General features: G+C 47.1%; 3 protein-coding genes across 8 annotated transcripts; all 3 read right to left on the reverse strand.

The window, feature by feature from the left end:
- Window positions 1-1,473: 1,473 nt before the first annotated feature.
- On the reverse strand, window positions 1,474-4,352 carry Ubl4a (ubiquitin like 4A). Its single transcript, XM_036174132.1, has 4 exons — window positions 4,214-4,352; window positions 3,947-4,052; window positions 3,485-3,693; window positions 1,474-3,374 (listed from the first exon to the last, which is right to left on the reverse strand). The coding sequence occupies exons 1-4, from the start codon at window positions 4,259-4,261 to the stop codon at window positions 3,264-3,266; spliced, it is 474 nt and encodes a 157-aa protein (XP_036030025.1). The 5' UTR covers window positions 4,262-4,352; the 3' UTR covers window positions 1,474-3,263.
- Slc10a3 (solute carrier family 10 member 3) lies at window positions 1,474-6,518 on the reverse strand. Its single transcript, XM_036174125.1, has 3 exons — window positions 4,214-6,518; window positions 3,485-3,693; window positions 1,474-3,374 (listed from the first exon to the last, which is right to left on the reverse strand). The coding sequence occupies exon 1, from the start codon at window positions 6,508-6,510 to the stop codon at window positions 5,077-5,079; it is 1,434 nt and encodes a 477-aa protein (XP_036030018.1). The 5' UTR covers window positions 6,511-6,518; the 3' UTR covers window positions 1,474-3,374; window positions 3,485-3,693; window positions 4,214-5,076.
- On the reverse strand, window positions 6,499-27,106 carry Fam3a (FAM3 metabolism regulating signaling molecule A). 6 transcript variants are annotated; one of them, XM_036174127.1, is made up of 10 exons: window positions 26,834-27,106; window positions 26,531-26,603; window positions 25,231-25,344; window positions 24,724-24,747; window positions 21,893-22,016; window positions 21,703-21,761; window positions 21,266-21,316; window positions 20,865-21,021; window positions 20,655-20,781; window positions 6,499-6,647 (listed from the first exon to the last, which is right to left on the reverse strand). In XM_036174127.1, exons 2-10 carry the CDS (start codon window positions 26,541-26,543, stop codon window positions 6,519-6,521), a joined length of 798 nt encoding a protein of 265 aa, XP_036030020.1. In that variant the 5' UTR covers window positions 26,544-26,603; window positions 26,834-27,106; the 3' UTR covers window positions 6,499-6,518. The 6 variants fall into 6 exon arrangements, with proteins under 6 accessions (XP_036030020.1, XP_036030023.1, XP_036030019.1 ...); XM_036174130.1 differs by having other exon boundaries at window positions 20,865-20,949; window positions 26,531-27,106; XM_036174126.1 differs by having other exon boundaries at window positions 26,531-27,106.
- Window positions 27,107-27,384: the final 278 nt, after the last annotated feature.

Genomic DNA, 27,384 nt, shown 5'->3' on the forward strand with positions numbered 1-27,384 from the left:
CTATTTGTCTCCATTCTTGTGAAATGAGAGGTTCCTGAGGACTCTTTGGCCTATCATACAGTGAAACTAACTTACATATTAAGAACTTTTTGGCAATAACTTACATATTAAGAACTCCAGAGAGAGGTGCCACCTTGTCTCTGTAGTGGCAGCACTGATGGTCTCTCTCTTCTGGAGGCCTGGCCTTGACTTGACTTGCACTTAGCACCACTTCCTGCCCATGCCTTTGCTCCTGGCTCCCTTCTAAACTCTCTGGTTAGTGAATCTGGCTCCTTGAGGCTCAGACTTTTTTCTTTTTCAGCCCCTTTCTCTGGGCAGCCACCTCAATCATCCTTCCAGTATCTAGGACTCCTTCTCTACAGAAAATTCCTGGGTACAGCAGTATGTTTACACGAGCTTAAAGATAAAGCTAAGCCCAGGTTCAAGTTGTTGCTCATCCACTTCCTACATTTGGCAGTCGGATGAGAATGAAACAGGAAAAGTGCTCTCTCTGCATAGAAAAGGTTCATAACAATCCAATAGCTAACTATCAAAAGGAGTTCTCTTCTTGCTTTTATGGATCAGCTTTTCCATTACAGGGTCCCTAATTTATATTTTGAGGGTTCTTCACTAATTCCCATGTCCAATCTTATCTCCCCTGTCCCTGACCTCCCACATACAGCCACCCCAGCCTCCCAAGGCAGTCAGATATCAACTGGACCCCTTTCAGGGCTCCTTCCTACACTTGAGTTTTCTGTTTCAGCCATAGCCTGATTCCTGAGGAACCCTGTTTAGTTTTTACCTCTATAGGTAGCTACACAGCAAAACCTGCCAATTGCCCCTCTACATAAACTCATCTAAACACCACTGTCTCATCTCTGGCCAAAGTGAGCATCTTGCAGGCTTCTGGCACTCTGAAATGAGGAACATGTCCATGGTTTGTTTCTGCCTTTAGAAACTTTAAATGTCTTTGGATGCAAGTCTCAGAAAACACTCCTTGTCTGAGTCCTCATCCCTTTCTCCTTTACTATCTCCAAGGGAGTCACATTTTTTTTTTCCAGACAGGGTTTCTCTGTAGCTTTGGAGACTGTCCTGGACTCGCTCTGTAGACCAGGCTGGCCTCGAACTCACAGAGGTCTGCCTGCCTCTGCCTAGAGTGCTGGGATTACAGGCGTGCACCACCACTGCCCAGCGGGCTTTTTAATTAATTAATTAATTAATTAATTAATTAATTAGAGCTGAGGATCGAACCCAGCTTGCTAGGCAAGCGCTCTACCACTGAGCTAAATCACCAACCCTAGTCACACTCTTTCTGGTTCAGATGTTTCCTGTAGGGGACAGTTGCCATCTGCATCCACCAAGACATCCATTTACTTTTCCTCCCTGGTATAGGTCACATGTGCCCAGGAAAGCAGACCAAGACTGCTTTAACAGATAATCAACAACTCCTTTTCCCCATATGCCCTGCCCAAGTGATTACACAGGATTCAGTTCTGACCAATAAGAGACAGCATTTATTTGCTGGGGCATCTGAGATAGAAGGTATGGTACAGAAGAAAGTGCTCCTTGTTGGCAGCAAATGAAGGGTTTTGATGAAGCTGCAGGCAGCCACCCTTTCTTTGATCCTTGGAAGTAGTGGTGAGGATGAAGCAGATTCTGGAGAATTCAGAGGGAAGCAGGAAAAAAGCTGCACATTTGGTGAAATTGTTCATCCACTGTCAGTACTCCTGGGCTTTTTCAGTTTTGTAATCCAGTAAGTTTCCTGTGTTGTTAAACCAATTATTGGAAACCCAAAGCAGCCTAGCTTATTAATAGAGTTCATTTTGGTGAAGTCTCACATGCACCTTTAGTGTTATATAATTTTCCAAATATATTCCCTGACTCAAAGTGAACAAGGACATTGGTAAGCTTATTAACTGAGCTGCCAGCCCATATATGTGCTCACAAGCAGGTCCCTGATGTGGTACCCCAGATCTCAGAGAGGACCAGGGTCTATCAGCTGCTCATCCCCTCAGGCCTCACTTTAGTTTATCATTCCATATGGGAATTCAAGATTTGTCTCACAAGGCCTAAGGCCCATGAAGATGGCCCTTGGGGAAGAAAGGCAAGTGTACCCCTGACAACATTCAGAGTGGCTTCCTTGGCAAGAGTGGAGGAGCAGGAATAGTATCCTGCAGGTGGCTATCTTCCAGCCTCAACTGCTCCCAGGGGGTCCTCCTCAAAGGAGCTAGTACTTACATGACCTTTAGCACCCAGGCATAGGGATAGTGAAAAGAAGAACCACTGTCTTCATCTTACATTTCTATTTCCTCCTTAGCACCCTGAGTTTCTTCTTAAGCAATGAAGGTGTGCAAAGTAAAAGCCCCTGTACACAGGTGGCAAAGGAAGCATCCGTCTCACGCTATGGGTGAGTGCTGGGTGAGACCAAGGCAGAGTCCTAGTTGTGACACTGCTTTGTTGAGTCACCTGCTGTCCCTCATGGATGAGACCCACTTCCAGGAGAAGCCAAGCAGATAGGGTGCCCCCGAGAAGAGCTATGTCATAAAGGCCCAGGATACTTGCTTGGCTACCACTTCACTTTCGGCTTCAGTTTGCTTATTGAACACAAGGTGGAACTGCAGATGATAGCAGAAACTCCTACCTTGAGCTGGAAAAGGGGGAAGGAAACTTATTTAGGCCAGAGGAGTGGCCATCATTGAACAGACTCAATGGATGGGGACCAAAGTGGCACAGAAACTTGACTCAAGTCATACAATGGAGCTGGGGTATCTTTCTGATCCTCTAGCCCCTAACCTTGTCATTTATCAAGAGCACACTGGCTGCAGCAGCAGAGGGGCCCTGGATGGCTACCGCTTGGCTTCCTATGGAGATTTGCCAAGGGCTATGCCAGACACACTAGAGGACAGGTGACAGGGACTAGTGGCTTCCTGAGGGAGTCATTTGAGGGTGTATGCTGAGTGGGCTAAATGGGAATAGTAAGGCCCATCCCTCAAAACAGCACACTCTTTCTCCTACAGAGGCACTTCTATGGCTGGCTAGACTTGGACTCTGGCTGTCCCAAGCCATTGCTAGGTGTCTCTACAGTGCAGTCTCAACTGTCCTGTGGGAGGCAGAAGAGAACTCAGGCCAAGTACTTTGAGTAGTGCCTAGCACCTAGCAAGAGCTGGGTACATACCAGCTATTATTATCACTATGAGCCAAACTGCGACATGAGAACACATTTAATGTAACATGCAGCTGTGGCCTGACCTGGGATTTCTCCCCCCCCCCCCAATCCCAGAATGCTATTTGGAGAACCCTTTTTCCATAGCTTCAGTTACTTCAGGGTGTAGAAAGCGGCTGGCCAAACGTTCGATGTCATCCAGTGTTAAGCGACTCAGGGACCTGTCATAATCCTGAGGAGAGAAGACCAGACGGGTTTAGGGGTGCTATTGGGAAGGGGTATGCTGTAATAGGGCTGGGGCTAGAAGCATTAAGACTGGAGGTCCAGCATTACTCTTCTCACCTTCTGTAGTTGTTCCAGGACCCTGCTGGCATCTGCTACACTGAAGTGACGGGCCAGGACTTTGGAGATCAGCTGCCAAAGGGGTGGGGGAGGTGAGTCGACCAGTCTGTGGGTAGACCCTTCTTCCAGTAGCACCTTCTCCAAAGGTTTAACGACTAGGTTGAGCTTAGAATTGGGACCAATGTTGTAATCTGACAGTCGTTTCTCATCTGCCAAAGAGAGATTGGTGGGGTTCCTTCCTCACTACTGTGGGGGTGGCCGGAGAGCAATCCTGCCACAGCCAGCCGGAGTGAAACACTGCAGCATCTGGCTATGGGGTGGTGGGGTGGTGGTGGCGGCTCAGCTACTTTTCCAAGGCCCAGTGGTAGCCAGTGCTCTAATCCATTACACTGGCCTGTACATCCCGTCCCCCAACTTCCAACTTCCTGTGGGGCTCCCTAGGCGGCTCCTTTCCCTGGTTACCTGCTAGGGCCTTGCCCTTGAACAGCAGACGTTGCTGGCGCACAGGGACATTCAGCTTATCCGAGACAAGGTGCTTCAGTGTAGACACTAGCTCGTCCTCCGGCACCTGATCCGGCCGAGGTGGAGAGGCAAGGGCTTAGCCCAAATTCCCTGGGCGAGGAAGCCCTCGTGCCCTTTCTTGAGGTCAGCTCTCCCGGCTTACCCCGCCCGCCATTGGCCCCCAGCGGCAGGAGTGTGTGAGTGCAGCAGCATGTAGGCTGACCTTACCTGTAGGCTGCACTCCCGGCCCTGGAGCGCCTTCACGGTCAGCTGCATGGTGTCCACAGCCGCGTCCACTAGGGCCTATGCAAACCTCAAAGATTCTCTGCCGCGCGCCGCCGCCCCGGGCGCGCGCCGGAACCGCCCGCCGCCGCCGGAAGCTGTGAAAGGGGCGCGCCTGCTGCGTGGCTCCCGCCATCCCTCAGTCCGGCATCCGGGCCTTCACGCCACCCCCAGCCTACAGTAAACCTCCAGCGGCTATGGTGCAAGGTAGTGGGGGCGTCCCGCCCACTGGGATCGAAGCGAGGAACCTGTGGGGCCAGGCTTGCTTCACTTGGGAGCTGTGGCTTGAAATGAAGGACCAGGATGTCAGCTTCACGCAAGGCCTGGACTGCACTAATTCTTACCAATTAGTGCAAAGTGGTGTCTCTCAGATATAGAAATGGCTACTCCTACCTGCTATCATAGCCTGATCGATGGCTTTCTACTTCTTTCTAGTCTTGCTGCAAAAATATCCTAACTGAGGTTCCGAAAGCCTCTATCTCCTCATTCATTATACAGAGTGGGCTCTGTGCAGGGTCACCAAGCCTGTTCACCATCCTGGCCCATACCAGTCCAGACACACTCTTCCTATCCCCATCCATAGGCTCCAAGGGACAAACACTGGAAGGGACCCAAGCTTGCTTTTGTCTTTTATTGAAATATATTTCTAACTCAGCATGGCCTTTTTGGCACTGAAAGCTGGAGGGGAAAAAAGCCTGGATTTGTTTGAGTGCATAGTGCATGAGAACTAAAAGCCTTTGGTACACAAGAACTGTGGGGACAGTGGACGGAGTATGGGGGCTGGGGTTATAAAACTTGATCCAGGGTCCTCAGGGAACAGGAAACAAGCTGCTGTAGATGAACTGGCCAATAACCAAAGCCAGCATCTCAGAGGTACCACTCAGTGCCACAATGAAGGGGGCCTGAGAGGCATAGTCTGCTTGAAGGCGGCGCAGAGACAGCTGCAGCATGGCTAAGGCTAGCAGGCTGTTTTGCACCCCTACCTCAATGCTGACTGTCCGCCGCTGGGCCACTGGCAGCTTCAGGCACATGGCCAGGCTATAGCCCACCAAGAGGCCAACCAGGGGCACTGTGAAGCTCACCAATATGATGGGTAACCTGACTCCCACCAAGATGAAGACCCCCATGTGGTAGGCTAGGAATAGGCCACCCAGGAGAAGTACAAAGCTGAAGGGCTTGATGACCTGTAGCAGCAGCTCTGAGAACTTGGGGAGCTTAGATTTGATCACCACACCTGCTGCTATGGGGATGGCAATGAACAGCAAGGTCCCTAGTATCTTGGAGATGGGCACGTGGAGTGTTTCATGGATGCTGAGAAGGTGGCCGTAGATGGCTGATGAGAGTGGCAAGAAACCCGTGGCAGCTACTGTTGAGATGAAAGTCATGGAGATGGCCAGGGTGACATCTCCTCCAAGGAGGAGACTGAAGAGGTAGCTCCCCCCACCGCCAGGTGATGAGCAGGTAATGATGAGGCCCAGAGCCAAGGCCTTGGGTAGCATGAAGACTTTGGCCATCAGGAAAGCATAGAAGGGCATGACCAGAAATTGGCCCAAGAGGCCCAACAACATGGGTTGGGGGCTCTGTAGGAGCTCCTTCAAAACTTCAAGTTCCACTTTGCACCCAAATGAACACTTATTGACAAAGATAAGAGGCAGGAGCAGGTAGAGGATTGGGTTCTCTGAGAAGTGGCTCAAGTTGGGATTGAGAGTAGAAGGGATGTCTTCAGCAGGTGACACTTTGATGCAGAAATCCCTTCGTTCTTCAATCAACAAGGGTGGGGCCTCATGAAGGTCCATGAGCTGGAGGTGGAGTGGAGCCAGCCCAGCCAGACCTGAGTGGATGCTCACCACAAAGCCACCCCCAGTGCCCCAGGTTATGGCACTCACATTCTTAATGGTCAGTACCTCTGTGTCCAGGGATATAACCCTCAGTGTGGGGCTAGGGCCTGTCCCATTGGCCTGTCCTGAGTACTGGCTAGAGATCACAATGATACCCTCACTCTTTTCAGGAAACTCAAACTCTGTCACTGAGCCATCTCCAATGCTCAGATAGTGACCACCTGTTAGTGGCCCAGTGTGGCCCAGAGCAGTACTGAGGTTGGCACTGGCCATCACTTGGGCTCCCCATGGCAGGCTGATGACCAGTAGGGCAGCTCCGAGCATACCTAGGAGACCTGTACAACCACCCTGTCCTCCCAGGCCAGGCAACTGCTGGGAGCTACTTCTGCTTCTCTTGACCACCATGGCACTTCTCAAAGGATAGTGTTCACAGGCCCTTGTGTCTTAGGGGAATACCCTTGCTTGTGCTGTTGGAATGTCCTGAGAAGTATCCATGAGAAAGTCCTGGTCCTGTGTGCTCTTCCTTGATAGCAGGTCTTTTCCTGAAAAGAGAAGGGGCAAAGAAAATGGCTAATGAAGAGGAAAAAACTGCAAGCTCAGGAGCCTGGGGCTCTCAGAGAACCTTTTAATTCTGGTTTGTGGATAGTGCTGGTCCTTGAATGTCATTCAGCCATCTCCTCCTTCAGCACAGCTGCCTCAAGATTCTCAGCCCTCAAGAGAGGTTACCTACATACAGGAAACCCCACTCAGTCTGCCAATTCTCTGGATTTGCCTACTATGGTGACCTTATAGAAATGTTCTAGTGCTGAGGGTTTTAGGAGAGCAGTCTTTAATCTTGTCACCACTAACCCATTCCACACTGGTTTCAAGATGCTGTGATAGCGTTGTAGGAATGAACTAAACTGCTTCCTGGAGGGACTAGGTATTGTGGCTCACTGCTGTCATTCCAGCACTTGGGAAGTGGAGGCAAGAGAATCAGGAGTCCAAGATTATCCTTCAGTTACATAGCCAGTTCCAGGGCAGTCTGGAGGACTTGATACTCCATTTCCAAACAAAGAAAATCAAATAAAATTGGCTTCCTGGGTTGGGATTTAGCTCAGTGGTAGAGCGCTTGCTAGGCAAGGCCCTGGGTTCTATCCTCAGCTCAAAAAAAAAAAAAAATGGCTTCCTGGGGGGAGACAAGACTAGTCAAATGAGAACAAAGATTACTGATTAGAGATGGGCATGGTGGTGTACACCTTTAAACCCAACACTCAGGAGGCAGAGGCAGGTGGATTTTTGTAAGTTTGAGGCCAGCCTGGGACTACAATTGAGTCCCAGGACTACACAGAGAAACCTTGTCTCCAAAAATGAAGAAAAAAAGGGTGCTGATAGGAACATTGCCTTGGGTCATCCAGGTCTTCATCTGAATGTCAATTGCCAGCTGTAAAGTGGTGACAAAGTGACATGGGCAATATGTGACTTACTGAAACAAAGTCTGTAGGGAGTGATGCCTGCTGCTGACATGGAGTTGGATAAACCATTGCTGTGGCTACATGTCCTGTCCTACCTGTGCTATACTAATGAGATAGGAGTCCTTGTGGGAAGCACATCCCTACTTCTTAGGGAAGTTACAGTAGCACTGGGTTAGATATCCACTGAGCAACCTTCTCTTGTCAGAGCTTCCCAGTCTCAGAACTTGAGCTCTCAGCTGCTGCTACTACACCTGACAACCTCTGCTCAGAGAGTTTTCTGGCACATATCCCCCTTCCAGGGTCCTTGTATGTAGGCCTGGATGGCCTGGTTGCCTGCAATTCACTGTGTAGACTAGGCTGGCCTTAAACTCAGAGGTCTGCCTGTCTCTGTCTCTTTAAGTGCTGGAATTAAAAGGTGTAGGCTGGGTTGGGGATTTAGCTCAGTGGTAGAGTGCTTGCCTAGTAAGCGCATGGCCCTGGGTTCAATCCTCAGCTCAAAAAAAAAAGGTGTAGGCTACCACATTCAGCCCTACCAGAGTCTTTTTGTTGTTGCTGAGACAGGGCCTCACTGTATAGCCTTAGCAGGCCTGGAATTCACCATCTAGACTGGGCTGGAACTCAGAGATCTACGTGCCTCTGCCTCCCAAATGCTGGGCTAAAAGTGTGAGACACCTACCAGAAATTTAAACTGACAGTGGAACCTGAGTATTTCTAAGGGTGGAGTAACTTGGTGGTGAAAGGAGGGGTCTGCCTCCTTCCATTTCTCAACTGGATAGTTATCACCCTAGTATCATCATTTGCTAGAACTGGGGCAACTAGATGGCAGTGGACAAAGCAAGTTTTATATTATAGCTTGCCAGGTACCTTTAAGCTCTCTGGGTCCTGATCAGTTTTTGGCCCCAGACCTCCATCTATATGGCTTTTGCTTCCTTACAGTTCGGGTCACTTACCCTGGGGGCTCTGGTTCAGCCTTGTGTCTCATCGATGAAGAGGGAGGCAGGAAAACCAGAGTAGGGTAACAAGTCCAGTGGAGAGGAAAAGATGTAGGCATCAGAGTGGTGTGAATCAGTTAAGGGAGAAGCTAAGGGCCATCCACCCATACCCCATCCTTCCAGTAGGACTGGTGGACCTGAGTCATTGCAAGAGGGATTTGGTTCCTATCCTACACCTCTGCTGATAGAGGGGTTGGAAGAGTTGGGGTAAATACACTCCAAAGCTGAGGAAGCAATCCTGTCCTGAAGCTTTTTCCACAGCAGCGAAGTGTTGGGGTTTAGGATATCTAGCAGTGAAGACCAGGTCTCCTCCGCACCTGGGAATCTGAGGGTTGTCAGGTGGTTGTTGAAGTTAGGAAGGGCTCACAATCCCGCGGTCAGTCTTGGGTTCAGGAGAGACTCCACGTCACTCTCGCGCCCGCAAGGCCTCACGCTGGGCCTGGCCCGAGCAGGTGATCGCGGACTGCAGACGGAACCATAAGTCACCTCCCATCCTCCCCTTCCCGGTCGAAGTATCTCACCTGCTTCCGCGGCCACTGAGCTCCGCACAAGCGGCGGCTGGGCAGCAGATGCGGGAGAGAGCGGCCCGCCCGGGCCTCGTTCCGCCCCCACAGGCTCCGCCCCACCGAGGCTCCACCCGCGTGCTAGGACTCCGCCCTCTCAGAGGCCCTCACCTCTGGAAGGCGTGTGTTGGGTTCCTACAGGATATGACGTTCCTGGAAGCGAGAAGCTGGCCCTACCACGTGAGACCTGACTTCCTGAGTCAGCGCTTTTGGCATGCCGCGTAATAAGTACATTGTTGTGGGGTTACCCCCTGGGAAAAAAAGTGGGTAGTGGGAAGGTGTAGAAAGAATGTCAGAAGACAGTAAACAAATATTGGATTAAAGGTGATGTGGGGATTGAAGAGATGGCTCGGTGGTTAGGAGCAGTTACTTACTACTTGTTCAATTCCCCATCACCCACTTAGTTGCTCACAACCGCTTGCAACTACAGTTCCGGAGGATTTGATACCCTCTTTTTGGCCTCTGCTCATACTGGGTGCATATGATGCTCATACAAACATGCAGGCGAACATTCATAAACGTAGAATAAAAATACATCTTTAAAAAGAAAGGTGAGTTGTATGCAAGTGGTTATGTTACTGCCATACATGCTTCTGTCTTTGAAGCATACAAAAATAAACTTATTTTATTATTGTTTTATTTTCTTTCTTAAAAAAAAAATAATGAGCCGGGCAATGGTGGCTCATGCCTTTAATCCCAGCACTCGGGAGGCAGAGCCAGGTGGATCTCTCTGAGTTCCAGGCCTGCCTGGGCTGCCAATTGAGTTCCAGGACAGCCAGATTACACAGAAAAACCCTGTCTCAAAAACCAAAATACTACTACTAATAAATAATAATAATAATAATAATATAGTAAAAATATTAAATGTACATTTATCTGGCAGCTGGAGAGAGAGATGATCCAGTGGTTAACAGCATGTACTACTTTTGCAGAGGACCTGAGTTTGGTTTCTAGTACCAACACCCAGCATGTAACTCCAGCTACAGAGGACCTGATAGCCCTTGTCTGAACTTCAAAATCACCTGCAATCTTGTGCACATAGCCCTACAAAGGCACACACATATAATTTAAAAATAGCAAATGTGAGACCATAAATACATTCTAAAATTTATTCTGTTACATTTATTTAATGGATAGTTTCAGACTCAGAAATCCCTCTTCATAGACATTTGATCTCCTTGCAAAACCTCTGGTCTCTGAGCTTGTACATAAAGCTTCATTCTATCAATAATATGATTTTTCCATTGTAGTAAATTCTGAAGTTCTTGTGGAAAAAACTGTACCCAGTTGGTGGGAGTGGTGTATGACTTTAATACCAGCACTCAAGGGAAGCAGAGGCAGGCAGATCTCTGTGAGTTTGAGGCCAGCCTGGTCTACAGAGTGAGTTCTAGAACAGCCAAGGCCACAAAAAGAAACCCTGTCTCAGGGGAAAAAAAGGAAAATTGAACCCAACCCACAACTCTATGCAAGCCAGTCTCTTTGTCAAAAGGTATGTGTATGGACAAGTTGAGCAAACTTTTCTTAGCTCACTTGAGGATTTTTTTCTGATAAAAGCAATAAGCTAACTGCCATGTATGCAGTTCTATAGAATCACTGCTGGGGTAGCCATGTTTAGACTATTTTTTAAAACAGACTTAATTTACTTTATTTTTCTTGTATAAAAGCCATTATGTGCAGAGAAACTGTCTCAAGACAACAAGAAAAACAATAACAACAAAAAGCCAACAACAACAACAACAAAAAACTCTTATGTAATAGCCACAACTGGATCTCCAAACAGAGACTCTGGTATGGGTTTTCAAAAGATGGTCAGTGAATTCCTGATAAGGAGACTTGGTGAACACAGTCTCTTTCCAGAGGTCAGGGTCAGGTAGCTTTAGGTCTTAGAGATGGCATCAAAGGTGGCCTTGGCAAAAGTTGCCCAGGGTGGCAGTGCAGACCCTGGCTGATGTGTAGCAGTCACCAATACTAGCCATCATCAGTAGCTTCTTGGGCACAGGAGCAGAGATGATGCCAATGTCTCTGGGGCTGGGATGAGACCAAAACAGAGCCACATCGGCCTGTCACCTTGCACTGAACAGTGTGGGATTTGCCAATTTTGTTCCCCCAGTAGCCTCTCTGCACAGGAACAATGGAAAGCTTGGCCAAGATGATGGCCCCTCGGATGGCAGTGGCTACCTCCTTGGTACACTTAACACCAAGACCTACATAACCATTGTAGTCCCCATAGTCACACAAGCCTTGAATCTGGTCTGCTGGATAGACTTAGTCTGCTTCTGCATTGGTATGATCTTTAGGAACTCATCCTTTAGGGATGTGCCCAGGAAAAAGTCAATAATCTCAGATTAATTAATGGGGCTGGGAGAACAGGTAGATCTCTTCCAGGGACTCTGTGGAAGCTGCTGTGGCTTCCTAATCCTGGGCTCCCAGGTCCTCCGGTCCCTCTTGCTGCATGAGCATCATCTGACATTTGGTATTTTCCCAAAGAAGCAGCAGCTAGACCCATTTGTTTGTTTGCTTGTTTTAGTTAGTTTATGAGACAGAATCTCAGAGCTGGTCTCAAACTCCTAATGTAGCTGAGAGGATAACCTTGAACTTTGAATCCTTCTGCTTGCATCTTCACAGTACCAAACCCAATTTATATGGTTCTGAGGATCAAATTCAGTGCCTTGTTCATGCTAGACAATCATTTCAACTGACCTACATCCACAGCTCTGAAAATGATTGTAAAATAATTTTAAACTGTATTTTAAAAAACTTTTGTGTGAGTGTGTGTGTGTGTGTGTGTGTGTGTGTGTGTGTGTGTGTGTGTGTTTGCATGAGTCTATGTGTACCATGTGTGAGCAGGAACCCTTAGAAGTCAGAGGGTATTGGATCTCCTGGAATTTGAGTTACATGTTGTGAGCTGCTGTGGTGGTGCTGGGAACTGAACCGAGGTCCTCTGGAAGAGCTATAAGCACTCTTAGCTCCAGGCCCATATTGTTTCATAAAATTCAAATTAGTACACACACACACACACACACACACACACACACACACACGCATACATATATGTTAAGGCTATACATGCTCTAAAGCAGTGGTTCTCAACCTGTGGGTTGCAGGACCTATGAGGATTGAAGGATCCTTTCATAGGGGGTCACCTAAGATGACTCATCCCTAACAGGCTTGTGGGCCAGCCTGCCCAAACAAGTAAAAAAGATACTTTCTGAGAGCCAGCCTGGGTCTGTCTAAGGATCTTAACAACAGCAGCTGAGACATGATCTGGAGATGACCTGGACCAATGAGAGGCAGCCATGTCACACCAGCAGATGCATCTTCATCAGACCTCTCCCCAGGGTGGGGTGGAGGGTATATAAGGCTTCCCTCTTCCTGAGTAAACTGAGCTTGCTGTTTCTACATTCTCCTGGAGTTTGTGTGGTTTGACTCTGTGCCTACTTGGCCCCCGCCCCCAAAGGGAACAACAGCAAAGGACCCTGCTACACACCTGCATATCAGGTATTTACATAACAGTAGCAAAAATACAGTTACAACGTAGCAATGAAATAACTTTTTAGATGGTGGTCACTAGGACATGAGGAATTGTATTAAGAGGTTGCACACCTTTAATCCCAGCATTTAGGAGGCAGAGACAGGCAGATCTCTGATTTGAGGCCAGCTTGGTCTACAGAGTGTGTTTCAGTGAAGCACTGTCTCGGGAGGGAGGGAGAGAGGGGGAGAGAGAGGGAGAGAAAGGGAGAGAGAGATCACTGCATTAGGAAGGCTGAGAACCACTGCTCCAAGGGGTTTAATTTGTGAATGATCACAAACACTTGCAGCTGGAAATGGGAGCTCACACTTGTAATTCTAGCATGGAGGGAGGAGCTGAAGCAAGGAGGATCAATTTGAGCTCAGCTTCAAAAATAGTGAATAAGGCTGCATGGTTGTAGAGTGAGACCTCGTCTCAAAACAAAAACTAGAGGCTAGGGAGATAGTTCAGTGGGAAAGAGCATTTTCTATATAGTCATGTGGGCATAAATCTCAATCCCCAGTACTCTTGTAAAAATCCACAGATTGCTGCAAGTGCTTGTAAACCCCAGTGTTGCTGTGGGTGGAGAAGGATTCCAGGAGTCTGCTGGCCAGCTAGCCTAACCAAAACACTAACCCAGATTCAGTGAGAGACCTGATTCTGAAAATGAAAATGTCTTAAAGGAATAATGCAGAGAATAATAGAGGAAGAGACCTCATGTTCCTCATACCTTTCTGGCCTTAACATATGCACACATAGGCATGTAACACAGACACAGACAGACACACATTAAGTTTCAAGCTGAGACAAATGGCTGAGGTGCCAATTTAACACAACAAAGCAGACCTGGCCTCCAGGTTCTCCCTGCATCCCTCAGTCCCTACCCCTTGTAGGGGCCCCCTGGCTGGCATACCCCAACTCCTACCCTGAACTTCTCAAGCTCAGAGGGCTGGGCTGCTCTTCACTATATAATCCAACCATTTTGGTTGCCAGTTCTCATTGTACATTTGGGCCTCCTAGCTGCTGTACCTGGTTACTTCCTTTTTCTCCATCCTCTCTTCCCCTCCTCCTCTCCCTACATGGCATAGCTCAGCCTGGACATCTAGACTCTCCCAGATGTCCCTGTCCCTGCTTCTACCTCTGCTATCCCATCTCTCATATATCTACAATAAATTTTCTCCTCTACTTAAGAGCAGTCATGTTTTCTTTTTTCTTTTTTCATTCATCACGTACACACACACACACACACCCCAAAAATAAAAAACATTTTGAAGCCCTAATGCTAGGCTGTTGTTTATCAGATGATCAGTAATCACATCATTGTGTGTATACTTGGTATCTCAGAATGGTGGTACTGTCTGTCTCAAATTGGTTTGAGAGGTACTGCTAGAAGTCAGTACTTAAGAGTCAGGACATGTGAGAGGGCTGTTTGTCACATGCTTGAGCTGAAGATCCAGTTTGAAAAGGGGCAGTGTCTTTCTGAAGGTGAGGTAAACTGGCCACAGGGAGAGATGGGTCAGCTGAAAGAAGCAGGGAGGGAAATTTTAAGAGTTATGTCCTTGGTGGAAATCATGCTGTTGAGTGGAACTCACCTGGGCCTGGCCACCTGAAAGCCACCAATTCCTGCTGTGTGCTGGAATCAGGGGAGAAAAATTTGGTCAGAAGACTAGTTAGAAGACTGCTCCTTGTTGTCATTAGTCATTTCTGCCTTCCCTGAAAAGCCAGAGGGAGTGCTGGGATGTCTGACATGCAGAATTTGGCAGCTTTATTTGCAGGAAAGGGCAGGGGAGAGGCAAGAAAATATTTGAAGTTGGTTATGGAATTAATAATTTACCTCAGAAGAGAATAAGGAAGGGCTATTTATATTGGGTAAGGACATCAAGTTCCAAAAGAGAAGTCATCTGGACCAGAGAACAGATAGAAAAACAATAATGGGAGTTGGGGATTTAGCTCAGTGGTAGAGCATTTGCTTAGCAAGTGCAAGGCCCTGGGTTTGGTCCTCAGCTCTGGAAAAAAGAGAAAAAAAAGAAAAAGAAAGAAAGAAAAGAAAAGAAAGAAAGAAGAAAGAAAAAGAAAGAAAAAAGAGAAAAAGAAAGGAAGGAAGAAAGGAAGAAAGAAAGAAAAACAATAGTAAGATCTGGACAAAATCAAGGCATTTCAGATGGGAAACCTTCTACTGAAATGTGCAACATGACCACAGTAGTGACCCTGACAGGCAGTCTATATCCTGTTCTTCAGGCAGATGAGGAAGACATCTACACAGATATGTGCAAGGTGCATCCAATATTTGTAGGTAATATACTGACAACAGTTGTTTTGTCCAGCTGGATCAGCTTACAACACCTTGTTTTATCTGCAGTAACTATCCCACCAACACTCTTGAAACATGTGGATCGCATGTGGGTGACCCTAATACAGGCTTCTAGTGTGGGTACATGCTCTAATGTATATAGCCAGTTAGGTAGGTGGTAGGATAAACCCAATCTTGACTAAGGAGAGTTAGCCTTCGAAGTTGTCCTGAAACTTTTGGGAAGTCAGTTACACAGTGCTCCCCACTATCGGCTTCCAAGCCTGTGTTGGGTCAAGTGGGAGATAAATTGTGTTGCCGTATCTGTGGCTCTCTTCCTATTGTGCAGCAGTGACTGCTCAACATAGGCACTTAGTTAATATTTATAAAACAAATGGATAAAGATTGGGCCTGGAGGATAATTAAGTTGGTAAAGTGCTTCCAAGCACGAAGACCCTAGTTCAATCTACAAAACATGGTGATACATGCTTGTAATTCCAATGCTGGGGAGGTAAAGACAGAAGGATCCCTGGGGCTCACTGCCAGCCAGCCTAGCTTACTTGGTGAGTTCTAGGTCAATGAGAGACTGTGTCTTAGAAAACAAGGTGAAGCCGGAGTTGGTGGCGCACGCCTTTAATCCCAGCACTTGGGAGGCAGAGGCAGGCAGATCTCTGTGAGTTCGAGGCCAGCCTGGGCTACCAAGTGAGTTCCAAGAAAGGTGCAAAGCTATACAGAGAAACCCTGTCTCAGAAAAAAAAAAGGTGAGAGGCAGTGGTATGGCTCAGTGGGTAAAGTTACCAAGCCTGATGACCTGAGTTTGATTCCTGGGAGGACCCATATGGTGGAAGGACAGAACCCATTCTCACAAGTTGTCCTCTGATCTATACCTACACACACAGACACAAACACATATGAACACATATATACATACAAACAAAAAGACAATTGTCCAATTGTCTGGGAGGCATAGGAAGGTCTCTGTATTTCCAGCATCATAGTAAGCACATTCAGTGAGATTCTGCTTCACCTGGGAGTAAGCTGCTAACCTAGGGAGCCTACTCATCTGGTTCCTAACCTCTAGGTACCCTTTATCTTTTTTTTTGTACATTGACAATAATGACCAGACTTCTAGGGTTGTGTGAACTTTGTAAGTAAGTTGTTTAAAACTACAATCTTTTTTAATTTCTTTTTTTTTCTTTTGGAGATTGGGTTTCTCTGTATAACCCTGGCCATCCTGGCACTTGCTCTGTCGACCAGGCTGGCTTCAAATGCACAGAGATCCACCTGTCTCTGCCTCCCAAGTGCTAGGATTAAAGGTGTGTGCCACCACCACCTAGTTTTAAAACTAAAATCTTGAACGAATAAGCTGAGACTTGCTTGATCTCCATTGGAGCCTTGTAAGTATTGTTGAGGCAATACTGGCTGCAATGTGGAAGCAAGTGAAAGGTGTACTGGATTTATATTCTCTGTTCTTTGAGATTCTTGCAAATTTCCATAATAGAAGATTCAAGAGACAAATATATATTTGATAACATAGTTGTGGATAAACATCATTACATAATTTGTCAAAACTCAAAGAGAAAACCAATTTCTGAAAGTTGTCCTCTGACTTCTGCACATGCCCACACATATTCACACAAAAGAAATACATGTAAAAAGATTAAAAAATGGGGCTGGAGAGATAGCTCAGAGGTTAAGAGCACTGAATGCTCTTCCAGAGGTCCTGAGTTCAATTCCCAGCACCCACATGGTGACTCACAACCATCTGCAATGAGATCTGGCACCCTCTTCTGTATACACAATAAATAAATAAATCTTTAATAAAGATTTAAAAATACAAACATCAAACAATGTATAATACCCAGGGCAAACCTAATGTAAAAAAATATAGGTTCACTGACTGTATCTAACAGGAGTCTGATGGGCAGTTTCTATCATTTTCCCTCAGTTTTGCTATGAACCTAAAATGGCTCAAAAGAAAGGAAGTCTTTTGAAAAAGGGATAATAGTAATGCAATTTTCTTTTGGCAGTGCTGGGGATAGAACATACAATTACTGAGTCCCCAGAATGTTTTTAGAGTTTGATGCAGGGACTAGAGAGTGTTCAGTCTATAAAGTAATTGCTGTGCAAGCATGAGGACCTGAGTTTGAGCCCTAGTACCCACAGAAAACAAAAAAGCTGCTGCAGGGGCAGTCCTGGGGAGGCAGACATAGGTGGTGGATACCTGGAGCTTACTGGCCAGCCTGCCTTGCCTAATTCTGAGTTCCAGGCCATTTGAACAAACAAACAAATAAAGCAGTAGAATATGGTGGCACATGCCTTTCATCCCAGAACTTGGGGGAAGCAGATCTTTGTGAGTTCCAGGTCAGCCAGGGCCACATAGTGAGACCCTTCTCAAAACAACTGAACAAGTAACTAATGCTGGGCCTGGTGGCATCTACATTTAATCTCAGCACTTGGAAAGTAAAAGCAGGAGGATCTTTGCAAGTTCCAGGGCAGTCAAAGCGACAGTAAGGCCCTGTTTAACAAATCTCCCTCCAAATAACATCATCAAACCAAAATCCAAACCCAAACTCAAACCAAATAAAGAACCCAAGGTAGATAGCATTTGAAAAACACTCAAGGTTAACTTCGGGCCTCCATATGCATGTGCATATACATGTATCCATATGAACACACACACACATGCACACACACAGAGACAGAGACATGAGAGGGGGAAAGAGACAGAGGCTGAGTTTGGTATAGACTTAGAGGGCTGGGTGTTAGCTGTTATCATCACTATATCTGAGACAAGGAGCTGAGCCCTGCTGACTTTCTTCTTGACCATTTTAGTCTTAGTTACACAATTCTCTCTTTCCTGGCATGCCTCTCCTCCTGGGCCTCCCACACCTCTAAACTAGCATATACCTGCCATGGAATACTTCCATTCCTTTTCCTTTCCTTTTTTCCTCTCTTAACATTTATTTATTTAGTGTATGTGCATGTATGTGCCTACACATGGTTAGAGGACAACTTGCAGGAGTTGGTTCTCTCCTTCTACCATGGATTCTGGGGACCACCAGGTTTGGCAGTTATTGCATTTATCTAATTGATCACCCCCCTGCAGCCCCCCTTTTTTAGATGCAGTACCTCATGTGGCCCAGGTTGTCCTGGAATTTGCTAAGTAGCCATGGTTTGATTTTAACTTTTGATCCTCCTGCCTCATTCCACTTCCTGAATGTTGGAATAATATATGCACACTACTATACCCAGCCCTACTCTCATTTCTTAAGGCCTGGTTTGCTCTCAGCATTTTTTTTTTTTTTGAGACTCAGTACTTAACACCAATGGGTTGATGGCTTGGAAAGCAGTTTGGAAAGCCACAGTAGGACTTCTAAGTTTATCACCTCTGGCATGGCCACCTCAGGGATACCTTATGGGCTCCTCAAATGACTATGCCTTGATGTTTTCCATCTAGGAAGTCCAAGTTGTGTTCTCTCCATTTTGGAACGAGGTTGCTTCTGTACTTCTGGAGTTGATATTTAAGTGCCTGTACCAGTTTTAATTCCCATCTTTCTCCCTATAGGATCACACTGGGCTAGTGAGAGTTGGTGAGTTTCCTTGGGTTCCAGAGTACAGAGCCATCTCTCCAATCAATGCCATGGTTGATGCCAGTTGGAGAACCATTCTTATCTGAGTCACACCTGAGCTTCAGGGCCTGTTGACAGAGGCTGTCTGCTTAAGCTTCAGGAGCAACATGTTAGTTGATCCTCTGGGACTCATCTGTCCCCTCCATACACAAAGGACACCACCCTTGACTCTCCACTGAGAACAACATCTGAATGCATTTTATTCCACTGCAATTGATTAGTTTATTAACAAACAGGTCATTTAGAAGGTGAGCCTTCTGACAAACTGCATAATGCCATATACTTTGTGAGGAACTTTGATTGGATTCCAGCTACTTGGGCACCAAAGGCTGGTCTTCCATTCAGGTTTGCAGAAGTGATCTGATTAAGCTCTGATATGGCTTACTTAAAAAGGATCACACTGCAGGGCGGTGGTGGTGCACACCTTTAATCCTACCACTCAGGAGGCAGAGGCAGGCGGATCTCTGTGAGTTCGAGGCCAGCCTGGGCTACCAAGTCAGTTCCAGGACAAGCTCCAAAGCTACAGAGAAACTCTGTCTCAAAAAACAAAACAAAACAAAACAAAAAACAAAAACAAAAAAGGATCACACTGAAAACATGGTTGGATGGCAGTGCGGTGCCTCTGGGAGGGAGAGGTCCTGAAAGATGTCCCAACCTACCCACTGGCTGCTCCAGTGAAAGGAGCAAGCACTGAAGACCTCTGGGGGCACTCAAGAATAGAAGATGACACAGGAGGAGCAGAGGAAGGGGCTGGGTGGAACTGTCTGTGGGATCAGCTTTAGGAAAACACAGCTACCTAAGCTCCATGACAAAGTGAAATGGGCCAGCCCTGCAGCCCTCATCAGCTTGAGGCTACTTTCAAGCCCTGATATGTTCAGGCAGGGAAGCCTCATGGCTGGGCATGGGGCAAGGCCTCCACCCTACACTGGTGCCATGCTGCCTCCTTCAGTCTGGTCCCAGAGCTCTGCTGTGCTAGCCCGCCATGCTCCTTCGAGGGATACAGCCTTCCATCTCCAGGGCCTCTGGCCAGCCCTCATACTTGTTGGTGTGTTTACTGTTCTTCACATGCTGTAGGGGTTAACAGGAAGTTATGACCTAGCCCCCAGGGGCCAACCACCATGGTACTCTTCAATCTGTTGCCCTTCCCTTCTCGCAGAAAAAATAGGAGATGGCTGCGGTGGTCTATTCTTTCACGAGTGAACTGGGGATGGGATATGGGCCTGATGTATACCAGGATGGTAAGCACTGTGGACAGGAGGGAGTCCATGTGGCCTTGGCTTCAGGGAAATGTGGAAGCTGCTGCCTGAGTTTAGGGTGAAGGGTCTTGGAGGGCATGAGCTTGAGTTTTGTTTTTGTTTTTGTTTTTGTCAGCCACAGCTATGGAGAAATTTGTATTTGTTGAGAACAGGACTTGGAGGCCTACCTAAGATGACTTGCTGGGAGCCTTCTGAGGTAAGGATGATACCAGAGGCCCTCTTCTCTCTAGTAGCCCCTAGCACAACATATGACTGGTGTAGCCTAAGAGGGAACCCAGGGAAGGTGGGAAAGAAGGATGTAGCATAAATTAGGAAACTGGGTTATGACTAGGATGGTAGTGAGCATCTTTTTTTTCTTTCAATCTGAGACAGTATCTCATGTAGCTTAGGCTGGTTTCAAATTCGCTATATGGTCAAGGATAATCTTGAACTTCTGATTCTCTTGTATTTACCTCCACAGTGTTGGTATTACATATGTATCCCCATGCCAATTACGCAATACTAAGTATTATAAATCAGGGCCTCATGTATGCTAAACAAACACCCATCATAAATGAGCTATATCCCTAAACTGAGCATCCTGAAGATGTCTGTGAAGAAGAATTCTTATTTATAAGTCTGGCCAATGTGCAATCCAACTTTTAAAGTCTTTAGGTTGAAATATGTACAGGATAGGGAAGATCAAAATTACTGTCTCTCCCTGTGGTAATAACAAGAGGCCAGGGCTAACCAGGGCACAGGTCAGGGACAGGTCTCTGGGCCCTGATGGACAGAATTCAGGGAAACTTTGGTGTAAAGAGAAGGGGTGGCAAGGTTGCCAGGGCTAGAAGGCAGAAGTGTCAGGGTCTCTGCTGTACCTGCTCAAAGGGGCTCTTGTTTTGCACACCCTTGGCTCCCACAAACACCCAGCTGTCACGGAAGGCTAGCTCCTTGGCGTTCCTGCTGCCCAGTTCAGAAAAAAGCTTCCTGGTCTCTTCATTCATCCTGTTATACAGTAGGAAGAAATATGAACTAGGGACTGTTACTGTACTAGGATAACATTGAAGCTGGACTTGGCAGTCACTTACTTGGTAGCTGGATCATCATAGGATGCCACAAACACTAGGGTACCTTCATGCAGTGGTCGGATGAACTTCAAGAGATCATTGACATCTGGTGGAGATGAGCCCACAGAACATGGAGCTTCAGGTCCCACTGAGCAGCCCTTCCCCACCAAACAATATTCTAATGAGGAAAACAATGTAGGGACTGGGCAAGGGCTGTTCCACATCAACGGCCACCAGTATGAGCACAGACAAACTGGTAAAGAAGCTAGGGCCATCTGGTCACAAAACATAGACTCCAGACAGAGATTCCCCCATCTCCTACATTTTGTGAACCCAAAGATATACTTGAATAGCTGAGTACAAAGGCACAGAGGGCAGGGCTTCAGGGAGAAAATGTATAATAGGATGTGGTGGCCACTCACCTCCAGCCCACATGTCAAAGGCTCTAGCTTCCAGGAGCTCACCACTAACCCCTGTGTCAAGAAGAGGAAGACCTGCTAAGTAAACTGTCTGGGACATGCTACCTTACTGCCTGAACCCCTAACCCAGGCTCAAACATGAAAGGTGGCAGCCCTTCCAGAAGCTTCAAACATGCCCAGTCATCCTCTCATTCACAGAGCTGCAGCCCATGGAGCCTCTGGCATGAGGCCCTATGTATCCACTACTACTATCACGTTTTTGCTCACTGGGTGACTTCCTTTGTAGAGCTTTTGGCTGGCATAGAATTTTTCTCAAGCCTCCCTGGGAATGCCCAGGAATCACCTGCTCCTGCAGAGGGAGTAATGAAGTGGAGGGGCCAGGCCACAGCATATTTTCTTCTATGGTCTAAACTCTGACCCCACAACATGGGGGAACTCACCATTCACCAGGGCGATGTTCAGCCCACGGCCCACATTGTCCTTGACGCTGCTCATGAGCCTGGGGGGGGGGGAGGCGGCAAAAGATCTCTTGTGGGCAAATCACATTTCTCTTCCTCACATACCCCTTAGCTTTGGCCCTTGCAGACCTGGCCTCAAGTTCCCCTCCCACTTCCCAGCCCATATGCTCACATCTTGTCCTCGAGGCAGATCTTGGGCCCGATGACATTGGCAGCCCCGCTGACTATGCGAAAAGCCAGGTGCTCCTCAGGACATGGCTGGGGCAGGCCGCACTTGTACTTCCTGGCCCTTGGTTCTGAGTAATGATAGCAGATGTGACCCATGTACCTGGCCCTGGTGTCACCCAAGATCAGAGGGTGGAGGTCAGGACCAGCCACAGGGCTGAAGGTGCAGCCACAGAGCATGGAACTGGGGCAGGAGGTGAGTGGGGCTCAGACCAAAGCTGGGGATGTTTCCAAGTAGTGTGTTGGCAAGGGAGTAGGAACACCAAGAATAAAGCTTTCTTGCTACTGGTAGGAAAAGGGAAAGGGGATTGAGAGCTGGCTTGGAACCCATATACAACTAGAAAAATCAGAGGTCCAGAAAGTCAGGGTGAGAGCTCCATGGATGAGCCATATACAGTCAGACCAAAGTAGATGAGCTGAGGTGGGTGGGTGGAGCATGGGGGCTCTGCTAGCCTCTGGATTTCTTCAGAGTAAGAAGGTAAGGGTGGGAATGATCTCTATAATGGCTTGAATTATGACCCTACAAAATATACTGGAGTCTGAATTCCCAGTTCCTCAGAATGTGGTCTTGCTGGGAAACAGGGTCTTTATACACAGATAAGTTATGACAAGATCATACTGGACTATGTTGAGCCCTTAATGCAGTACAACTGGTATCCTTAAGAGAAGAGAAGAGAAGAGAAGAGAAGAAAAAAAACCACACAGGAAATGCTGTGAGACAGTACAGGCAAAAGGTAGAGTTGTGCAGCTACAGGATGAGGCACATAGAAGGCTTCTAGGATTTGCAGAGGCCCAGAAAGAAAGACCCTTACTTGGAGCTCTCAGTGGGAGCATAGCCCTGCCGACAACTTCATTCATACTCCTGGCTTCCAGAATTGTAAGAAAGTAAATTTTGGTTGTTTAAGGCACTACTTTTTTTAGGGTAACTTCAGGAAGCTAATATAGGTTTTGGTGCCAGGAATTGGGAGTTTATGTAAACAAATAACTAAGAATGTGGAAATGGATTTGGAACTGAGTAGAGTGGGCAAAGGATGCAAAGTTTTGAGGTATATAGTAGAAAAAGCCTATACTGCTTAAAGAAAAAAAAAAAAAGAAAACCACCTGTTGGCAGAAAAACAGAGTGAAGCCAGGTATACTATTGCACATATGTAATCCCAGAATTTGGAAGGCTGAAGTAGGAGAATCGTGATTTCAAGGCTATCCTGGGCTACTTAGTAAGTCTCTGTATTAAATAAAATTTAGCAATATGGATAGTAAACACAGTTCTGGTGTAGGCTTAGAAAGAAGAGCACAACAGAGTAAGATTCTTCTGTTGATCTTTCACTTACATAATCCTAAACAAAGTGTTGATAGGAACATGAATATTATAGCTCTTTTGGTGAGACCTTAGAAGTTTAAGAAGCCATTATTGGGTATGGGAGGAAAGTCCATCCTTGTTATAAAGTGTCAATTGTTCTGGTGTATTGTAGAAAAGAAAGCTTGTAAGACATTTAGCAGAGGAGATTCTCAAGCAGTGTTAAAGGTATGGCCTGGTTTTTCCTTGTGGCTGCTCATGGTAAAATGAGAGCAGACAAAGCAGTTGGAGAAATAACTATCAAATATGAAGGATCTAGAACATAAAGATCAAAACAATCCTAGCACTTGGGAGATGGAGGCAGGAAGATCAGGAATTCAAGGTTATTCTTGGCTACACATAGTGAGCTTAATGATAGCCTAGGATTCATTAAGCCCTGTCACAAAAGAAAGAAGGGAAGAAAGAAAATGTTAGCCTAATTATATTGTAAAAAATGAGAAAGCAGTCCAAACCTGTAATCCCAGCATTTGATAGGGTAACACAGGAGGATCACTGAGAGTTTGAGAGCTGCTTAGTAAGTTCAGGGCTAGTCTGTGCTATAGAGTGAAACTGTTAAAACAAAATCTGAAATATTTTATGGGCTAGGAAAATAGCTCAGTGTAGAGTATTTGTTTGGTATGGGTGAGGTCCTAGGTCCAATCTCCAGCACCATAAAATTTTTTAAAAAGCATCCTTTAGAGAGATCACAAAGAGGATGGCTGGCTTAGGATTTGCTAAGGAAAGGAAGTATGTGATTGTGGGTGTGTTCCTACCTCTCAGAAGCCTGGACTTGAGATGGGATTATACAGGATGAATCTGTGGAGGACTCTCTTGTCTTATAACCTGGGCCCTCATGAATCCCATGAGAGGCCTGCAAACTTTGTTAGAAGTTTATACCAACAGAAACACTGTCAGCCTATGAAAAGGATAGAGATGAGAAGAATACAAAGATGGAAGGAAGAAAGGAAGGAAAGAAACAAGAAAGGGAGGGAGGGAGGAAAGAAAGAAGGAAGGGAGATTCTGAATATAGAGCCGGGAATGAAGAGGCCAAAGAGGACTGAAGCCCAGAGGGTGACACTATCTCCTGTTCCAGAGGATGGGGTCACTTCAGTGGGCCTAGAAGCAGAGTATATGGACCTTAAAATCTAGAAGAATTACCCTGCTATGTTCGGGATTGGCTTAGGTCCATGAGTGCCCCACCCCCCTTTCCCAATGTCTTCCATTTGGAATGGGAATGTTTTTTCCTGTGCCTGCCCCTCTCACTTTCTGATGGTGGGTAACTTATTTACTAGGTTCACTGCATAAAAGGCTATGATAGCTAGTGGGGAGAGGGCCAGATGGACAACAGAAATTCTGGTGGGCTGGCTGGCAGCAAGCAGGGGTGTCACAAAAAGCAGTATGAAGTACAGGAATAGGAGGGGATAGGGAAGAGACAGGAAGCTTACCTGCAGTCACTGAGTTCTCTGGGCCTGTGGATACAGAGAGTTGGTTTTGTTAGCATGGGGGCCTCCAGAAGCCTACAGCAAAGCAGCCAAGATCAGGGACTCGGGGCCAAGTTAGGCTACACTTGGCATGTTCCCTGCTTAAGTCTCAATGATGCCCTGATGTAAAACTGCCTGCTCTAGGAAAAGGATGAATTGGAATTGTAAATAGTGCTTAGGTGACTTGGCACTGGCAACAAATAGAGTCCCTTGTGTATCTCAGAGCCCAGCAGAAAGTCCAAGATGATCAATGTTTAGTGGAGGCCTTTCCACTCCATACTCTCACTTCATCAACTTCCACTCAATAGTGTGTTGCTGTCTAGGTCAGTTGGTAGGGACAATTCTGCATTTGTGTTAGAAGGTAGGCTGAGGGCAGCAAAAATAAGCTTGTCAAGAAGGGGATGGAAAACCCAACCATCACACCCCATATTGAACACCTGTACAGTGAGGCAAGAGGGTCCCCACACTCACTGGTGAAGAATTGCTGAATTCGAGGAAGGCTACCACCAGGACCACCCAGGAGGATGGTGACTAGGATCCAGGTGAGACCCATAGTGATGATTAGGGCCACGATTCGCAGGGGGCCTGCAGGCAGGACAGACACAGGGTAGGTCTATCTCAGATACCAGTGAACAAACCCAGCAACAACCCACTGCCTCACCTGACTAGATCTCCTCTTCTACTTGGAAACAAGTGATGGCAGGATTGGAAGGTGGGGCACCCATTGCTACCCACCAGACCCAAGAAGGAGACTTGAACTCCCTCCTGGTGAAGGGAAGAAAGTGAGTTCAAATGTTGAGGTTGCTCTGTTTGGGTCTCCTCAGCAGCTCTGGATGGACCTTTTAGAACTCATGCTCTGGACAGGTTCCATAGCACCAACCTCAGCATCTTGCCTCTGAAACTGTCAGTGTATTTCCAACTCACCCATCTGCCTCTCCTTTCCTCTTGTTTTGATGGAGGATCTATACTCCTCTTGAAGACTAGTCCTTCTACTTGCTTCAAGATCCATCAAGCTCTCTCCAATCTCAGATATGTTGTGCTAAGGCTCCTTCTTTCTATCTCACTTTCATAATATTAACAGGTCCTAATTTATAAAGACGAAATAGAGCTCCTGCAAGAAAAATATCATCCTCTAACTCCTTACCTACCACTTCTCCATCAAACTCTTTAAAACTTTATACTCTGGCTGGGGATATAGCTCTGTGGTAGAGCATTTGTCCAGCATACATGAGACCCTAGGTTCCATCCCCAGCATAAACATTTAAAAAAAAAGTCATCTACATTGTGATTTCTATCATGTCATGCCCGATGCTCTCTCCCAAAATTCTTCCAATCTAGTCTTGCCACCACAATAGCAAACAAATGACCTTCCAAACCAGACCACCCATGACTTTCACGATGTCACATTTCTGATTGCCTGTCTGCTTTTTCTTGACATCTTGATGGGCTGCCCTAGCCATCCTGATGCAAACACTTCACTGATAGCTTCTAGGCCACCACAGTCTCCTGACCTGACTCTTTGGGACTTTCTCTTTTTTGGTCATCTTCCATTACTCTCCCCTATTCCTTTCCAGGCTGCCTTCTCCAGTTTGCATACTCTCTTATAGTTTGGGAAGCTGAAGTCCTCAGAGGTGAAAGAATTTGCCCATAGAATGAGTGCTTGTGCACAGTTATCCATTAATAAATAACAAACCAGTGACTACCCAGGCCCCTCCTGATACGACCACTAGGACACCAGGATTCTCTTCCATTCTCTGTGGAAACCACCCACCTGCCAACCTCATGTCCACTTCTCCCGCTGGGTTGGGACCTCCGGCAGGTGCACTGTTTGGGGACCGTGGGCTCTGGGAGGAATGAAGCAAGAGAGTAGGTTTGGGTGGTGGGGCAGGGGCAAGTCTATGCTGGGCGCGATCGGTGCTGCAACTTGTTCCTCCAGACACCAGACCAGGCTCAGTTCCTCATGAGCGCTGGGAGACGCAATGCATGGCCAGCAGGGCCTTGGGAACCCGTGGCGGCTCACAGTCTGGCTAACAGAAATATCCAGGACTGGAAAGTAGCAGTTGTTCTCCCGGACCTGGGTCCCTCCCGTGCTAGGCCCGGCGCTCTGGTCGGTCCTCTCCAGGCTGGTGGCAGAGACCAGGCGGACCAAGGACGTTGCCTGGATGTAGGGAGACGCAGATCGGATCAGGGAGTTTCCCAGTGGTCTCGCTCTGCCGGCGAGGTGAAGCAGACGAGTCACGTAGTGAAGCTTGGCAGGCACGACAATGGCGGCCTAAAGAGAGCCACAGCCTATAGGCGTCGCTCTGCCATAGGCCCATACACTGCGCTGTGGGGCCTCAGGTCCTCACGCAGGCTCCACCTCCAGACCCGCCTCCTTCCTCTTCTCCAGAGTCTGGGTGGGAGGTGCCTAGAGAAGCTGTTTCCCTGAGGCTTGTGCTCACACTAGCTTCCTAGAAGGAGCCTGGGTCATTGCTGCCAGATGAATCTCCTTCTAGACATTTTTTTTTTTTTGTGATAGGATCACACCCTATAGTTCATGCTGGGATTACAGGTGTAAATCACTACAGCCAGCTCCCCTGCTGCCTCTACACACCCTCTGTGGTGGGAGATCTATTTCTATGTTTG

This window comes from Onychomys torridus, chromosome X (assembly GCF_903995425.1).
Source record: "Onychomys torridus chromosome X, mOncTor1.1, whole genome shotgun sequence".
Taxonomy (NCBI): domain Eukaryota; kingdom Metazoa; phylum Chordata; class Mammalia; order Rodentia; family Cricetidae; genus Onychomys; species Onychomys torridus.

What these genes read in the sequence shown, in the direction of transcription:
- Ubl4a (XM_036174132.1), bottom strand. Translation starts at nt 4,261, where the DNA reads ATGCAGCTGACCGTGAAGGCGCTCCAGGGCCGGGAGTGCAGCCTACAG. An exon ending in CAAGGGCAAGGCCCTAGCAG is followed by an intron (nt 3,694 to 3,946) that starts GTAACCAGGGAA and finishes TCTCTTTGGCAG; the next exon opens with ATGAGAAACGACTGTCAGAT. An exon ending in TCCTGGAACAACTACAGAAG is followed by an intron (nt 3,375 to 3,484) that starts GTGAGAAGAGTA and finishes TTCTCTCCTCAG; the next exon opens with GATTATGACAGGTCCCTGAG.
- Slc10a3 (XM_036174125.1), bottom strand. Translation starts at nt 6,510, where the DNA reads ATGGTGGTCAAGAGAAGCAGAAGTAGCTCCCAGCAGTTGCCTGGCCTG.
- Fam3a (XM_036174127.1), bottom strand. An exon ending in GAACATCGCCCTGGTGAATG is followed by an intron (nt 21,317 to 21,702) that starts GTGAGTTCCCCC and finishes TTCTTGACACAG; the next exon opens with GGGTTAGTGGTGAGCTCCTG. An exon ending in CTTTGACATGTGGGCTGGAG is followed by an intron (nt 21,022 to 21,265) that starts GTGAGTGGCCAC and finishes TTTCCTCATTAG; the next exon opens with AATATTGTTTGGTGGGGAAG.